The 18073-nt window shown below is 40.5% G+C and overlaps 1 protein-coding gene across 1 annotated transcript; it reads left to right on the top strand.

Moving 5' to 3' along the window:
* The first annotated feature begins 6873 nt into the window (after positions 1 to 6873).
* LOC115781795 (D(4) dopamine receptor-like) lies at positions 6874 to 16923 on the top strand. The gene is made up of 4 exons (XM_030731654.1): positions 6874 to 7182; positions 10305 to 10417; positions 13727 to 14316; positions 16426 to 16923. The coding sequence occupies exons 1-4, from the start codon at positions 6874 to 6876 to the stop codon at positions 16629 to 16631; spliced, it is 1218 nt and encodes a 405-aa protein (XP_030587514.1). The 3' UTR covers positions 16632 to 16923.
* Positions 16924 to 18073: the final 1150 nt, after the last annotated feature.

Here is an 18073-nt window from a genome sequence, read left to right as displayed (position 1 = left end):
TTTGTTCTGTTAATGACTTTATATTTACCAGTCGCGGCAGATGACTGCCCCTCCCTGAGCCTGGTTCTGCCGGAGGTTTCTTCCTCTTTAAAGGGAGTTTTTCCTTCCCACTGTCGCCAAGTGCTTGCTCATAGGGGGTCGTTTTGACAGTTATTATTAGTTATTTTTCTTTGTATTCTTTTCCTTGTTATTGTTATTTTTCTCATTATTATTATTAACCTGGGCCAAATACAACATAGGTCGGCCCCTAATTGGACTGTAGAAAATAATAAATAAAACAATTTGGCTCAAACTTTAATATGAGTTTTGTTAAATTTATTTCCACCTGTTAAGTTCAGTAGCCTTGACAGTCATGTGTAGCCTTATTTAAAACAATACACGTGTAAACAAATGTTACCTGTTCCCCTCTCTAAAGCCGCATTTGCTCATGTTATTTCCCATGTTGTTGAGCTTTGTCTTTAGTGTTTTTGCTGTTGGTGGTCTGATTGATTCCACCTGTTAAGGTCAGTGGCCTTGACTGCTTTTATTTAAAACAGCACAAATGTAAATGAATAAATTAGTTTTAGCACAGAATGGACCACAGGCCACAGTGAGGTTGGAGTTTGGTGTAACAGTAACGTGTTGGCAAGACAGGGGTAGAAATGCTCAACATAATGTCACTTAATCTGAGGCCTCAACAGTCACTAGTTACCTGCAGCTAAGGTAACTGGTACTGATGTAAAGAAGGAGTTCCTGGAATTTGGGTTTATTAGAACAGGACAAATAGATGTCCACAGTCCTCTCAGGCAGCATCTGATAGAAGAGCATTTAATGAGCAATTTGACAAACTTGGAGATAAAAGTGCATTTGCTGCATTTGTTTGTTAGCTCTTGCTTTTTAAAGACAATGAGGCGCAAACAATGTGCAAAGCACCATAAGAAGTCTGTGTTCTGATGAAGACTTGAAACAGCTGCTGAGTGAATCTGTGCCCATGCTTGGAGGTCTTGTGTCCATTTTTCAATAATCACAATACACAACAGAATCACGGTGAATGTTCAGAGCTGTCAGTGTGATTTAAGGTGCTGCCAGTTGGCTTTGAGAGAACAATGAGTTCAATCTTTTTTAAAGACTAGTTCATACATTCAGTGGCTGATAGAGACGGTCAGTGAGGACATACATCTCCCACCCTGTGTGAAAACACAACAGCAGAAACTGATGCTTCCCGACTGGAAAAAAGGTGAACAGGGATGACTTCAGTCTGTTTTAACCATCTAGGAGCTGAGAGATCACACAGACAAATAGAGCACTTTCACTCTCATATTGTGATGCATTTCATTTCATTTCCACTGAATTTTTTAAGTATTTTTAACATTCACCTTTTTAATGGCTAACAGGGATAAAAATAGGTTGTTGGAAAGCACTGGGAACCACACGATCCTGACACAATGCAGTCTTATTGTTACGGACAACAACTGTGATCTTCCTACTTAGACAAAAGAAAATATATTCTCTCTATTGCCTTATACCTTTAGTAACAAGCCCATAACACCCTCCAGTGTTTAGTGGTTACATAGTACTTGTGATGACATGTTCACATAGATGAAGTGAACAGTTTAAACAGTAAACTCTGAGGTATATTTTAAAGTGGATAATTAAAATTTTGCATAGTTTAAAATACAAGTTCAATCTATTATTATTATTTGATGTTAAAATTTTGGGACACCATTTTGGATATTTTCTAGCAATGACTCACACAGGGGAAAGATCATGTGCAGACGTGCGCGAGCACAATTCCCTTCCAGCCGACCCTTTCCTTTTCTACAAAGTGTTCAAGGTTGCAGATTATAAAAGTTATTTCTTTCCCCCCTTTTCTTCTGCCCCCCCTTAATCTTGAATTAAATGTGAAGCCTTGAGAATGAGCTGCTTTCAGTTTTTCTTATGTCACAAATGAACCGTTCTAAAAGAGGGTGTAACTGAAAAAAATAAAATAAAATACACTGTAAACCCAGATTTTGATTCCACTTAAAAATATTGAGTTCATATTACTTAAAATTGCCTAGAATGTGAACATTACTTGTTAATGCTGAGTAGACCGTACTTTTTGATGGTCTATCTTATTGTAATCATGTGTTTGAGTTCAACCAACTTAATATCATCAGGTTTTGCACCTGCTAAAAATCTAGTTTATACCAGTTTTAACAGACTGGATTAATACGCAGCAGCATGGTGGTTAGCACTGCTGCCTCACAGCTACAGTGACATCTAGAAGGTCTGGGTTCATTTCCACCTTGGCCCAGGCCTCTTGCTGTGTGGAGTTTGAAAGAGTAGATATTTGTTTGTTTTTTCTTCACCTTCTGGTTCTCTACTTGTAGTTTTTTTTTTATTGTTCCATGGACAAATGTTATTTGTAAATGTTAATGTACCAGTGTTCAGCAGGGCTGAGTTTTATCGTGTTTGTTTATTTATCAAATTGAAACAGACATAGTTCAACACTGTAAGAAATATTTTTGTTACTGAGCAGCACGGTGGTGTGGTGGTTAGTACTGCTGCCTAATCCCAGTAACTGCATGTCTTTGGATTGTGGGAGGAAACCCAGGCAGACACGGGGAGAACATTTGCCTCACAGCTATACTAGCTTGAGGCAAATAATCTGGGTTCGATTCCACCTTGGCCCAGGCCTCTTGCTGTGTGGAGTTTGCATGGTGTCTGTGTGGGTTTCCTCTTCAGTTACATCTGACCCAATAAATTCCTTACCACGGCTCATAGACTTATTACATAGTTTTGGCCGGCTTTCTGGATATAAACTTAACTTTTCCAAAAGTCTCCTATTTCCAGTCAATCAGTTGGCCCAAGATCTTAACTATGACAATGTTCCTTTTAAATTAGAATCAAATTCATTTAAGTATTTGGGTATCACTGTGACACGTTCATACAAGGACTTATACATCCATAATTTTAACAAGTTGGTAGGTAACACCAAGCTAGATTTAATAAAATGTTCATCCTTGCCAATCTCTCTTGCAGGCAGGGTTAACATAATTAAAATGACAGTGCTCCCGCTTCTATTATATTTGTTTCAGATGATTCCCTTCTTTCTACCCAAATCCATGTTTAGAGATCTTGACAGCCATATTTCTACTTTTATTTGGAATAAATCCAGTCCTCGAACAAAACGATCCACTTTGGAAATGCCCAGATTGAGGGGTGGTCTTGGATTGCCTAATTTTTTATATTTTTATTGGGCAGCCAATATTGCAAAATTGCCTTATTGGATCGCAGCATTTAAAGGGGAAAATGTTGCAATATGGGCTCACATGGAGACCCCGTCTAATCCTGCAGCCTGTCAGATATCCACTTTATGCTGGTCCCTTAAAGGTGTTACTGTCAAGCATATTGATAATCCTGTGATTAAGAACTAGCTCCGAATATGTCATCAGTTCATAAAACATTTTGACCTCAAAACAACTTGCCTTCATATGCCACTGACACACAAACTCCTCTTTCGCCCCTCTCAGATTGATGCAGCATTTCAGGTGTGGCATAACAGTGGCCTGGTCTTTTTTAACGATCTATTCATGAATGGCACCTTCGCATCGTTTGAAACTCTCAGCAGAGTAAGAATTTACCAAAGTCACATTTTTTTCGATACCTTCAAGTCCGTAGTTTTGCTAAATTACACTTCTCCTTTCCTACTATATTAGAGGAAAACACTCTAGACACCATTTTAGCTCAGGAAGCAGAGTTGAAGGGCAATGTCGCAAAGATTTATAAAATTATTCTAAACAGCTCGCTGCCATCCCTTGATAAAACTAAGTTGGTCTGGGAGGAGGACCTACAAATTCCACTCACAGAGGAGGTGTGGTCAGAATCTCTACAACGTATCCATACTACATCCCTTTGTCTAAGACATTGTCTTATTCAATTTAAAGTTTTGCATCGCTTGCATTACACTAGGCAAACGCTGTCTAAGATTTATCCTGGTGCTGATCCAACCTGTATTAGATGTCATCTGAACCCTGCCTCCACTGGTCACATGTTCTGGGAATGTCTGTCATTATCTCTGTTCTGGAATCGTATCTTTGATGTTTTTTTCACAGATTTGCCATACCAAAATTAATCCTAATCCAACCATTGGTATTTTCGGAGTTTCAGACGAGAGTCTTGTTATCACAAAGCCTCAGGCTAATTTTATTGCTTTTGCTTCACTACAAGCACGGAGGCTTATCCTTCGCCACTGGAAGTCAAGAGCACCTCCATCATTTTCCGAATGGGTTCGGGAGGTGCTCTCCCTAATTCCATTAGAAAAACTCAGATACAACAGGAACAAATCCTGTCAGAAGTTTAAGGACACCTGACTTGGAAAAGTATTCATACCCCTTGAACTTTTCCATATTTTGTCACATTACAACCACAAACATAAATATATTTCAAGTGAATTTAATGTGAAAGACCAACACAAAGTGGTATACAAATGTGAAGTGGAAAGAAAATTATACATGATTCAAAACATTTTTTACAAATAAAAAACTGAAAAGTGTGGTGTGCAAAAGTATTCAGCCCTCTTTTCTCTGAGTTCAACCAATTGCATTCAGAAGTTGCCTGATGACTGCTAGTGACTAAAAAGAGTCCACCTGTGTGTAATCTAATCTCAGTACAAATACAGCTGCTCTGTGACGGCCTCAGAGGTTGGTTAAGAGAATATTGGGGAGTAAACAGCATCATGAAGTCCAAAGAACACACCAGACAGGTCAGGAATAAGGTTGTGGAGAAGTTTAAAGCAGGCTTAGGCTATAAAAAGATTTTCCAAGCTTTGAACATCTCACGGAGCACTGTTCAATCCATTATCCAGAAATGGAAAGAGTATGGCACAACCGTAAACCTACCAAGACAAGGCCGTCCACCTAAACTTACAGGCCGAACAAGGAGAGCACTGATCAGAGATGCAGCCAAGAGGCCCACGATGACTCTGGACGAAATGCAGAGATCCACAGCTCAGGTGGGGGAATCTGTCCACAGGACAACTATTAGTCGTGCACTGCACAAATGTGGTCTTTATGGAAGAGTGGCAAGAAGAAAGCCATTGTTAAAAGAAAACCATAAAAAGTCCCGTTTGCAGTTTGCCAGAAGCCATGTTGGGGACACAGCAAACATGTGGAACAAGGTGCTTTGGTCAGATGAGACCAAAATTGAACTTTTTGGCCAAAATGCAAAACGCTATGTGTGGCGGAGAATTAACACTGCACATCACTCTGAACACACCATCCCCACTGTCAAATATGGTGGTGGCAGCATCATGCTCTGGGGCTGCTTCTCTTCAGCAGGGACAGTGAAGTTGGTCAGAGTTGATGGGAAGATGGATGGAGCCAAATACAGGGCAATCTTGGAAGAAAACCTGTTGGAGTCTGCAAAAGACTTGAGACTGGGGCGGAGGTTCACCTTCCAGCAGGCAGGGGCGGTTCTAGGGGTGGGGCCACTGATTGGCCCTCTGAAGTGCCCCTGTCCTGTCACTCATCTGTCCTTTGTCCGAGAACGAGGATCAAATTATAGGTGGATGCAATTCCATGCCGAAACAGCAGTAGCGCTAATGAGCCAAATAGGAATGTCCAGCGTGAATAAAGCTTACTGAAGAAAAATAAGATTTGAACAATCTCGTGGAGAAAGTTTTTTTTTTTTTTTTTTGTAACCGACAACCGATGCCAGTTTGAGGAGTTTGTTGATAATAAGTCATAAATCCCTTTTTATTCACAGCTGTCACAGCGCAAGTCTGATAAACATTAAAGTAAGAAGCAAAGTTAGTAAAGAGTAATGTTAACTAAGGCCCTACTTGTGTTTGGACATGAATGTTAGCATTTTACTAATTCATGTACTTCTTTGTAGTTTGCATTTGTGTGTTCACATTAACTATAATGTTTGGCAGTGACAGAGAAGAATACGAAAAGAAAGGGTCAGTCTCAGGCGGGAATTCAGCAGTTTTTGAGCAGAGTGAGTCTGCCAGCTGAAAATGAGCAGGGTGAGAGGAGGGAGAGAGCAGCAGGACACAGTAGACCAGAGGCTGGTCCAGAGCACCTCCAGTCCCTTTCATCAGGTCAGAAATCAGGGAGAGCAAGAACAGTTGATGCTGTAATCCATGAAATGTCTGATATTATTTAGTGAAACGGCATATAAGTTCACTGAATTCTTACACCTCATGGTGATAAGATTTACTGTAACTGTAATGTAATGGCTTTAATTTTTATTGCTCTGTATATCACCACATCTACCACAAATACTTGGCCCCTCTAAAAATCCTAGATCCGCCACTGAGGTGAGTAACAGAATAAACTGTTTTGTTTTCTTTTTTTGCAGTGGCCACTCCTGAGCCCCTCTCTCTCGGTCTCACTCACACACACGCAGACAGATGAACAGACAGATGGACAAACTTCTGCTGGAGCTCAGGGGCTGAAGGACACCGTAAAGCGCAGGTGATAAGCGGCTTTAATCGGTTAATTTGGCCTCGGTGGCCTTTGCGGTAGCAGGGTGAAGGTAAACATTCCGGAGCTGAAAACGAGTCTCTCCGCTGTCTGACCCCAGAGTCCTTCCGGACGGTGTTCGCGGCATTAAACAGAGAATGACTGTAACAATTTAAGGATTTTGAAGAACTCGGCCAGTTTTTTTTTTTCTGAATGTTTCTCGACACGAAATGTTTTTGTGGGAAAAAAATGTATTTTAATAATATGTGAATATATGTTCGCAGCTATCGCAGATATCAAATTGTGTTTCTGTCCATCTTTTTTGCGTAAAAGGCGCACCGGCGCGCTCTTGGAGCTCCTCTTTAAAGTCTGCTACAGTCTAGTCGAGTCTGTGTGACAGGATGATAAGACTACTGAGCGGCAATCAGACTCCGACCCGGCCTTCATGAGCCCGCTGACCGCGCTGCTGTGGCTCGGACGGGAACGGAGCGACGGAGGAGCCGCGGCGCAGATGGTGGCAAACCTGAGCGCAGCGCAGGAAGCAGGGGCGGCGGTCGCGGCGCCGCACAACGTGCTGGCCCTGGTGTTCGGTGTGCTGCTGACCGTGGTCATCATCTGCGGCAACCTGCTGGTGTGTCTGAGCGTGTTCGTCGAAAGGGCACTGAAGACCACCACCAACTACTTCATCGTGAGTCTAGCAGTGGCGGACCTAATGCTGGCAGTGCTCGTGCTGCCGCTCTTCATTTACTCAGAGGTGAGATGCAACGGAACATACCGTTTATGGAAAAGTTACTTAACTCGGAATATCCCATAGTTAAGACACACACCTTCAAGTTGGGTCTTAGGCTGCTAATCTCACAGGTGATTATTTTAGCGCCCTCTCAAAACTGAACTCATAGTCTGAGTCCTTACGGTCCAGATGTCAGGTCAATACAGTAGCAGCTTTGGACGGATTTCAACATTTTGCTGTTTTTCTATTCTCAATAGACTTTAAAAATGCACTTTATTAAACTTAAATTTATACTCTTGGCCAAACAAAGAAAAACATAATTTAAAGGGAAAATATATCGAATTTGTCAAATGATTTGAAAAGGCAGAAACCATGCTACTAAGCCCTAAGTCAAAAAAAACAAAAAGAAAAGAAAGTTTTTCTTCCTTACTTTAGCCAAGAATTGGATATCTTACAAAAGTCATTTTCATTTAAGTGTTTCACAGTTTAATGTCCTGGTTATTAAGATTCACTTCTGTTTACAAAATCTGCAGCAACGCCGGCTCAGTGATTAATTAATTAATGGATCAGCTACTGTTAATCCATTAACATGGGTCAAGGATCACAATTTTTTTCTTAACTGAAACTTTTTTATGTTTTTATGTATAAATCAATCTCAAAATTTTTGACATCTTAAAAAGTTCTTAAACTATGCAGATTAACACCTAATAATGTCATGTGTGCATTTGTAGATGAGGCCCAAGAGGCAGAAAACAGGTTTAGTCTGCCGAGTTGGCATGGCTTACATATAAAAAGTCACAAAGCGTAATTTAATTTCATGTGTGATGATTTAAAACCAATTCAAGAGACCGCTAAGACATTTATTTAATTACATTTAAACTCTAAAAGCTTGTAATTCTCAAAGTTTGCAGATTTAGTAGAAGTCTCTTCTTTTCGTCTTGAGGCGACAGTTGTTGTGATTGGGCACTATATGAATGAAACTGAATTGAAAATTGTCGGTCCCGAGCCGAGCATCAGTCTTTGAATAAATGTGAATGTGTTTCACAGCTTTAGGGTAGTTCAAGGGTAAAGCATTAACGGCCCAAACAAGCGGCAAAGTACTGGAGGTAGAAGAGATTTAGAGAGACAGGAACAGCTTCATCAGTGAAAGTCAGCACCCAGGACAGTCCCCAAACCTCCTCACTGTAAAAGCCTGTATAAAAGAAAACAAAAGCAACAGATGAGCAGTCATTAGAAAACTGTTCACAGTAACCATGTTTACACATAAAAACAGCTTGGAAAAAACCTTGCAGTGTAAGGGTGCATATTCCTGACACATCTGGCTTGTAGAACTGAACAATGAAAAATAGAGTAAAATATTATGAAACATTCAGAAGCCATGACACAAACAAGTACTCACAAAGACAATAAAAACATCATGTTTGACAGTACAGAAAACAGTTACTGATTGGAGAAGGTCAAATATGATTGTTAACTAATCAGCCAAAAGCCCCAAAATATTCCTGTCAAAAAATGAGATAACAATATTTATATAATCCTTTCCACATGTACTATCAAATTAGCCCCCAGGGCCTCTGTTTGGATCCCTCTATCACAACCATCATGGAATATTATCTACTATTCAGTTATTGTTAAAACAGATGTGCTGTCATTTTGTGTAATTGTGGTTCAAATGTGTGAATCTATATAGAAATCTTTTTAATCATAGTGTAATATTTGGGCCTTTTGGCTTCATTCACACTGGGCAGAGGGCAGACTGAAAATGTATGGCACGTAGGTATGGATATGGATGAACCCACCCACCCCCTTAAATTCCCATAAATGGTCAATTTCTAATTTATTCTGTGTTCTTTCATTATTTTCAATGTTTCCAATTCAATCAAAGGTGATTTTGCCACTCTTAACCATGTCAGTGTGGAAATAAAATAAAGGACCTCTGGATTTAGCTGGTTTTAGTAAAAAGTAGAGAAATTTACATTAAAAAAAAAAGGCAGTTTAATCTCTCAATAATAACCTCACAATGACATCACTGAACTTTAACATAAGAACCAGATAAAACAAACATGTGCAGACAGATTTAGAGCTTTGTGCATTTGAACTATTTATATATTCTTCATTTACAAGTAAAATAAACTAATTTATGTAAGTCAGGGAAGCTCTTGGAATTTATAGTGCAACAGAATGATAAATGGATTCATTTACAGATGCTTTTCAACTCTTAATGAGCACTCAAACCACTTTAGAAGAAAATGCCTTCATAGATTTGGCTGTTTGTATAGTTTTTTTTCGTTTGTTTTCATTTAACTGCATTTAGATTTTCATTATAACCATTATAATCAGTTCAGACAGCCAACAAATATTAACACATCACCATTTCTAAAACTTATTTGAATATTGTACTTTTTACTGGCCTACATTTAATCTGACATTTATCTTTTAGATTGCAGGTTCAGTTTTTCATATAGTATAAATAAAACATTGATATGAAAAAAAGCATTTGGTGTGTTTTCACAAAACAAAATAAGGGAATTTCAAATAGCACTTTATACAACACGTTTGCATTTACCCATTCAGACAAGCACTTCCTTCTACAGCTGAGTGCTTTCTACCTGACATTCACACTCCAACAGCTGCATCAGAGAGCAACTTGGGGTTCAGAATCTTGCCCAAGGATACTTTGGCATGCAGACTGGAGTAGCCAGGAATTGAACCACCAACCTTCTGATTAATAGATGATCTGCTCTATCTCCTGAGCCTGAGCCACAGCCACCCTCAGGAGTGGGGAGATTTAAAGAGCTTTGTTTTTGAAAGGGTTGAGTTGGCAATATTTCATATCTTTATCACAATTCTTTATAGAAAATTTTTATTCATTACTTTTTGGGGTTAAATCATATCTTTATCTATTAAATTATTAGATTTACTAAGTTACCCTTGAGGCCTGACCCCCAGGCTGGCAACCACTGCACGAAAAATGCATAAAAGTATCTAAAGTTATTTTTGACATTTATTTTGCAGATGATGCTTTTGTACCTTTTTATTAAGATTTTGAATGTGGGACCTTTAATTGTACTGTGGTATTTATTTATTTTTTGTTTTAATTTTTTTTTGGTGTGAGTGAAGCTACTGAGGATTTTTCTGTCTTTCAGTTCCAGGATGGTGTATGGACCCTCAACACCACCATCTGTGATGGTCTGATGACTATGGATGTTATGTTGTGCACCGCCTCCATCTTCAACCTCTGCGCTATCAGCATCGACAGGTCAGTACTCGCCTGTCCAGGTGCCAACAGCAGACGAAGCACACTGTAGCTCAGGAGGTAGAGCAGGTCATCTACTAATCAGAAGGTTGGTAGTTCAATTCCTGAGCTGCTCCAGTCTGTATGTCAAAGTATCCTTTGGCAAGATACTGAACCCCAAGTTCCTCTCTGATGCAGCTGTTAGAGTATGAATGTTAGGTAGTAAGCACTCAGCTGTAGAAGGAAGTGTGTGTGTCTGAATGGGTAAATGCGAATGTGTTGTTTAAAGCGCTTTGAGTGCTGAGCTAGAGTAGAAAAGTGCTAATGGTGGTGCGTCACTTCTTTTATCCACATATGCAAATCTCCAGACGGGGAAACAAGACATTGCTTTTCATTTACTGAGATCAACAACAGACTTTTGAAGATTAAGAGTCAATGAATATATGAATATGACTCGGCTCTGTGTTTTACAGCAGCAGGTTATGACTGTGGAAGATGCAGTAATGATAGATGAGGACTGAGCTGTCCTCTCTTGTCTCATTATAGCTGTTGGTCCACGACTTGCAAAGCCAACAAACCATACCATGAAATTTCTTCAGAGATGCCTGTTAAATCTGACACTCCGAATCCTTTTTTATTTCTTTAATTTAGTAACAACAGTTTCACTCTGAAAAACTGGCCGGTTCAGATGACTCCAAGTCATGAGGATCCATCATCTGGAGAAAATGAATGTTTGGATCAAATTTCATAACATTCTACCAAATAGTTACTTAGATATTTTGGTAAAAGCTTAAAATTAAAACATCATGACTGAGCTTGAGGAAAATTAATGAATCAAGAAAATGGGTAGGATTGATTTTCAGGGTTCTAAGAATGTCCCTACCAGAGTTTGTGCAAATCCATAATGCAGATGTTGAGATCTAGGAAACTACTGGCAAATTCAAATGTATCCAAAAGTCACCAGAACCAGAAGAGGTGAAGATTCAGCTATAATGTAATAACTGCAGGACTCAAGAATTTTAATTGGTGTCTTGTGATTCAGGAACATTCAGGGACACCATTGGATCCTAAGGTTGTCAGGGTCCGATAGCTCTGATGGTCACAGTTCACTCTGACATGGAAATATGATTACCTTTTGTCTGACTCCTGTAAAAGCTCCAAAAGAAGAAAAAATACACAAGACAAAACAATTTAAAGACCCAAATGAAGGATGCGTCCACAGCTGATGAACTACCAGCTTTGCTCTGCACTTGCTAGTTTGACTCAATTAAATTATCTGAAGTTGAAGGATGAAAAAAAAATTCAGGCTGCCCTTCAAATCTGATGTCCCGACTACAGAAAATATGATTACATCAAAGACTGATGGGGAGCAGTGACGTTAACGTGGACTGATGGTGATGATCTGAAGCTTTTTGAAGTAGCCAGCAGCGTTTAGAGCTTTTACTGCATGACAGTCTGAATAATTCAAAAGGTTGATCAGGAAGCAAAACCTGAAGGTCTGCTGAATGTCCACTTGCTACTGATGTTCAGTCTGATGAAGGAACTCTTCTAGTTTTTGAGCAAAAAACTGCCTGACAACCCGCTGGTATCAAAGGATGGCTTTAGAGGGCTAAGGACCCTTTCAGACTTTTATTTATTTGCACAGTAGTAACAAAACACAAAAAAGGAAATAAATAAATAAATAAATAAATAAAAAAAAGTGGAGTGTTCCCGTCTTCATTAATTTCTGTTCACTCTGTTTATACACCACTCTGCATTTAATCATTAGTTATTAATCTCTGGCTCTCTTCCACAGCATGTCTCTTGTCCTGTCTCTCTCCCCTCACCCCCAACCAGTCACAGCAGATGGCTGCCCCTCCCTGAGCCTGGTTCTGCTGGAGGTTTCTGCAGTTTTTCCTTCCCACTGTCACCAAGTGCTTTCTCATAGGGGGTTATTTTAATTGTTGGGTTTTCTCTGTATTTTTTGTAGAGTCTTTACCTTACAATATAAAGCGCATTGCCCATAGAACACCAGAATGGGCAGGTCCACCATTGGTGCCCTGTGAGCAGGTTCACCTGAACACATGTGACAGTCTGAAAGGGTCTGGTGAAGCCATGGAGAACGTTGTGCTTCTTGTAACATCATTCATCTGGTTTGGTGGTGGGTCAGTGATGCTCTGGGAAGGCATATCCATGGAGGGATACACAGACCTCTACAGGCTAGGCAACAACACCCTGACTACCATTAGGTATCAGTATGAAATCACTGCCAGACCCTACGCTGGTGCAGTGAATGGACTAGTTCCTGTATAGTGCTTTTCTACTCTTCCTTAGCACTCAAGGTACTTTATACCACATGCCTCATTCACCCATTCATACAAGCACTTTTTTCCTGCACCTAAGTGCTTTCTATCTAACATTCACCCACGTTCACACACTGATGAATACATTGGAGAGCAACTCTGGGTTCAGTCCCTTGCCCAAGAATGCAGACTGGAGCAGCCAGGGATTGAACCTTCCAACTGTTAGATGACCTGCTCTACCTCCTGAGCTGCTGCCAGTGCAGTCCTGGGTTCCTCCCAGTAAGAGTATGCAAGCAGTTCCTGGAGGATGAAAGAACGGATACCATTGACTGCCCCTCACACTTGCCTGACCTAATGGATCTTTGGCAAAATGTATGTGTTTGCATTTTTTCAAACAATGACTAAGTGTGATTTATACATCTGCTAACTTTCATTTTTTAAACATTTGGTTTACATTTAATAACCTGATGTTCAAATTTAAAGTTGTGTTTAATCAAAAGACCAAAAACCACATAAGTTACATAATTATTTATCCAGCATAGAAGTACTGGACCTGATATGAATCAGAAGACATCATGGTACAGATACAGAGACTGTGTATATGTACATATTAGGGGCCTAAAGGCAAATATTTGTTCAACAGTGTGATTTACACAAGCAGAAATTTTCAAGTGAAACTTTAAAGAATATATTTCAGTCACAAATGTAATTTATCACATTTTTGATGGCTGCAGTATTACATTCTGCATTTGTATGTGAAGATTCAGGTTAATTAGATTTATTTCAACAAAAAAAATGTCTTCCGTTTTAAAGGATTGTTAACATGACAGCGTTATGGTGCGTGTCCATTTTATGTGTTTTCAGTAGTAGATCATCCTTCCTGTAGTGATGCACCCTGAGCAAGGCAAGCTACCATGCACACTACATTCTGATGCCAGCGTATTACAGCTATAATTTTTAAATTATCGATTATATCATGAACAAAACCCATGAATCATGGTGTGGCAGCTCTAGGCTGGTTGTGATGTCATATTTCTTACGCCTCTTGCAGGTTCATTGCAGTGTCGATCCCGCTCAACTACAACAGGAAACACGTGGATCTGCGGCAGGTGGTCCTACTGTCAGCCACCTGGATCTTGGCCTTGGCTGTGGCCTCGCCAATCATCTTTGGCATCAACAATGTCCCAGGCCGTGACCCCACTGAGTGTAAACTAGAGAATGATGACTACGTCCTGTATTCCTCTGTGTGCTCCTTCTTCATTCCCTGTCCCATCATGCTGCTGCTGTATTGTGGCACATTCCGTGGCCTGCGACGATGGGAGGAGGTGCGTAAAGCCAAGCTGAAGAACAGCATCCAGGCGTGCCGCAAGCTGCAGGAGGCCACAGCTGCATTGCCTCCTCTGGCCTCGCTTCCACCTCTGCTGCCTCCCATTATTGAGCAGGATCCGGCAGATGCTCTGGATGAACCATCCACCCTCCAGTCCCCAGATCCACCCCCAACCTCAACACAGAACAACGACGGCCCTGTGCCAACGGTCAGCTTTGCGGAGATTAAGTTCAACCATGACCCGCGCAGAAGAAAGAGGGCCAAAATCAACAGCCGTGAGAGGAAGGCCATGAGAGTGCTTCCTGTCGTTGTGGGTGAGTTCACTTCCTTTTCAGCTGCATTAAGGAGACATTTTAAGACTGGAAAAGTTATACGAAAAAACTAGGCTGCCTTTGTAGTGGAAATTGGTGCCTTATGATCACTCACCGTGTTGCTGCTGTTGCAATGGTTGGACTGTGAATGCTGTGGGGGTAGGCCAGTGGAAAAACAAGGAACTGAACGCTGTGGTTTCTGATCCAGATGATGTTCTGCAGAGGAAAATAAAATAACCTTTGATAAATCCTGTTATAGACATCAGTGCCATTGGCCATGCTGTCAGTAACATCCCAGTCACACAAGGCTGGATTAGAAACTTGCCTAGGGCTTATAAAGGCCCAAACTGTAGCATATCTTGTGCTAAGAACAACACTGATGCAACACTAACAAATTTAATGTACCACACAATAAAGGTGGGTCCTGAGGCTGTTGGAGGGTCCGGGTTTCTGGTTTGCCAACTTTAAAGATGCAAATAGTTGTTAAAAGGTCAAAACTTAAAAACTCCATTGTATTAACGTACTTATATTCAAATTGTACTGTCAATTAAAAAAATAGGCGTTATCTGCCAGTAATACTGGCACTGATCTCTGCCTCACAATAAAACTATTCTTTCTGCTAGAACTGTTGCTGGAGATTTGATTGTCATTGAACCTTTAAATCAGATGACGTTATGCCAGACATCCCTGCTCTGCTCAGCTGCAGCCACCTGAACTCTTCACCGCCACCTCTGATGCCTGTCCTGAGGCACTAACAGATCAATTAGAAAAGGGTCAGTCTATTAATAGCAGCCAGCTTTGCGCCCTAATGCGAGCAAGTGCTTTCATTTAGCACACAGCAGCCAATCCTTACAGCTCCTTAATCTGAAATCCAATTATTGCTCAAGGCCACGTCAGATGCGTGTTTAAGTGTGCAGGTAACTCTCACGAATCTGTTTGATTACCTCACCTGAGAGTTCAACGGCCAATCTAAGCAATATTACAAGCAAAAGCTCCCCAGTTCAGTTCTGGGAGGAGACACGTATCCGTTTGTGTCAGGGAGGGCAGGCTTGCTGGTTGTTTGAAAGGTAAATAAGTTCATGGTGAGTCTTTAGTTTGACAAGCATCTTATTACAATTATGGTGTCATGAACTGGAGTGTAGAGGTGTTAGAGAGGACCCACATGCAAGATACTAAGACAGGTGAGAGAAACTGAAAACAAGTCCTCATTTGGCTGATGAGACAAAAGTCCAAAAATATGACAGAATCTACTGAAATAATTAATCAAAGAAAACGCATGTAGAGCTCTGTGGGGCAGCACAACAGGAAACAAAGAAACTATCTGACAAGGACAAAGTGGGAGACAGGAATTACCAAAGGGAGAGTAACACAGGTGGGCAAAATGAACACAGGGCACAGAAGAAAGCAAAACTTTAAAGTGAAACAGGAAATAACCAAAGGTGAATGATCCAGCCACTGAGTAACACTTAATTGTACAATAAAAAGGAAATATGGTAATAAAAACAACATTTCAAAACTTAACTGCAAACAGAAACTATAAAGTAAAAGTAGCAAGAGACTTGGGACTATCACAAAACTAAAGGTCATCATAAGAACAACAATAAAGTTAAACAGGAACAGTTAGCATAATAAATGCATTTTTACTTGTGCCCCCAGTTCTTGGTTTTTAAAGTCATTAAAGATGTATGCTGTATAATCATTCCACCCTGGAAAAAGAACAGTTCAAAGAAATCATTAAAAGCCCCAAATTACCATGACATTCATGCCTATGATGAGTGTATGTAAACTTCTGACCACAACTATATATATAAACACTATGAGTCGTTTGGCCAGTGAGAAAAGCTTTCAAGTTTCCATTTGTAGTCTGAGTTGTATTGAGCTGTCATACTTGAGTGGACTTTAACTGCATTCAGGCAAGCAGTCCATGTGGAGAGCAGCAGAGAAACACGTTGGCTGAAATGCTTTCTTGAAACCATCCACTATTTTCCAACCTTTCTGCTTTGCTGTAAAATGCAAGCAGTGACTTTTTGCTCTTTAGCATTAGAAGTATTTATCTCAGAGATGAAGCATCCATCCATCTGAGGTTCTCTGAATCCTCTTTCTATTCCATAGGTGCCTTCCTGTTCTGCTGGACCCCCTTCTTTGTTCTCCACACAATGCGAGCACGCTGTCAGGAGTGTCACATCCCATCAGCCCTAATGAGCATTGTGACATGGCTGGGCTATGTCAACAGTGCCCTGAACCCCATCATCTACACTGCCTTCAACACAGAGTTCAGGAACTTCTTCAAAAAGGTCCTCCAGCGCTGCTGCTCATAGACTGACTGGAGTGGACGCTGCTTCGTGGACGATTTCTAAACGCACAACAGCTGCCAGAGATGCTGCTGACTGTTGATATACTGTCTTTAGTCTGTTTATATTGCCATGGTCTCCTTCCTCTGTGAGGTTTTTATTTTTCTATGTTTGATAACAGCAAAGTGTGTTTGAGCTTCATGTTTCGAGTGAAGCTATTCTTAGTTCAGGAGGTGGATCTGTAGCACTTTGGCACTACATAACTCATTTTATATGTTGAAATTCATCCGTTCAGAATAAAAAAATTTTGTTAACAATACACAATGTTAAGTGCTGTATGATTTTGGAGCCATAAAGCCAGACAAATTGTCATCTCCTACAGAGTTTGAAGGACCAGAATAAAAAAACAGAACATGGAGGCCAGAGACAGAGCCTGACACCCTCTAATGGCTTGTGATGAAGACTCTCAGGTGGGTGATGTCGGTGGAGGTGGCAGAGGAGACTGAGCCCTCCTGGAGGTTGACCTACTGGCTCATGTTTAGGCTGCTTGGACTTAGGTGGTGTGGGACCCTTGGGCTCAGGCTGTGGTGGCTGTCCAGGGCACACAGTCTCTTCTGACTGGGGCTCTGGCAGCTCCAGCACAGGATACACAGGATTCTCAGGATTCCCGGAGTTATCCAGCACAGGGTTGGCCAGAAGAGGCTGCTTAATCTACTTAACCTTTCAACACAACTTCATCTGGTATAAAGTGCCTTTTAAAGCAGTTTTTTTTTTGTTCTGTTAACAGCTGATGCCACACAAATCTGTCCAATGAAGTCAGGGATTTTATGATTCAAGTCATCAGCCAGCATGTAATTCAAACTGGGTTTAATAAACTAGTCCAGCCAATGCCTTTACACTGAGAGTTCCCTTTGCCCAATGCTTTTTTTAAGACTAACTTCCACATTTACACAGATTATAATCCACTCTTTTAAACTTTATTAAGACTTAAAGTTAGGGGTGTGGCCACTTTGATTGACAGCTGGATGTGAACACTAGTCGTAGTGTGTGTGTGTGTTGTTGCACTCCACCCCAAATTGAATTCATTGAATTGAATTTCTGTGTTGTTGATGCCTTTTGGAGTCTTTTTTATAATGGAATTATCTGAGAAATAATATGGCTTGTTGTGTGGTACAGACCACACAACAAGTTGGTGAATGAAATGTGATTTATTAGAAAATTTCCAAGCAAGCGTATACAGTCACGGTAAAGAGAGAGTACACTCTGTCAATTTACATATCAAGAAATAATAAAAAATCGACAATCTGAACTGAAACATGACATATTACTCTCATTATTGAACAGTTCATTGCAGTTTGTGGGGATTTGTTTATGTACTGCTCTCTTATGGTCCCACCACAGCATCTCGAGCAGGGTGAAGCCTGGACTTTCACTGTCATTGCAAGACCTGGATTCTTTTCTGTGAAATT

This window comes from Archocentrus centrarchus, chromosome 6, assembly GCF_007364275.1.
Source record: "Archocentrus centrarchus isolate MPI-CPG fArcCen1 chromosome 6, fArcCen1, whole genome shotgun sequence".
Taxonomy (NCBI): domain Eukaryota; kingdom Metazoa; phylum Chordata; class Actinopteri; order Cichliformes; family Cichlidae; genus Archocentrus; species Archocentrus centrarchus.
The sequence above is the reverse complement of the archived record's forward strand: the minus strand, read 5'-3'. Positions and strand labels throughout refer to the sequence as shown.

Bases quoted from the DNA above. Each gene is read 5' to 3' on its own strand.
- LOC115781795 (XM_030731654.1), top strand. From the start codon at position 6,874: ATGAGCCCGCTGACCGCGCTGCTGTGGCTCGGACGGGAACGGAGCGAC. The intron at 7,183-10,304 runs GTGAGATGCAAC...TCTGTCTTTCAG, and splicing joins CGCTCTTCATTTACTCAGAG to TTCCAGGATGGTGTATGGAC. The intron at 14,317-16,425 runs GTGAGTTCACTT...TCTATTCCATAG, and splicing joins AGTGCTTCCTGTCGTTGTGG to GTGCCTTCCTGTTCTGCTGG.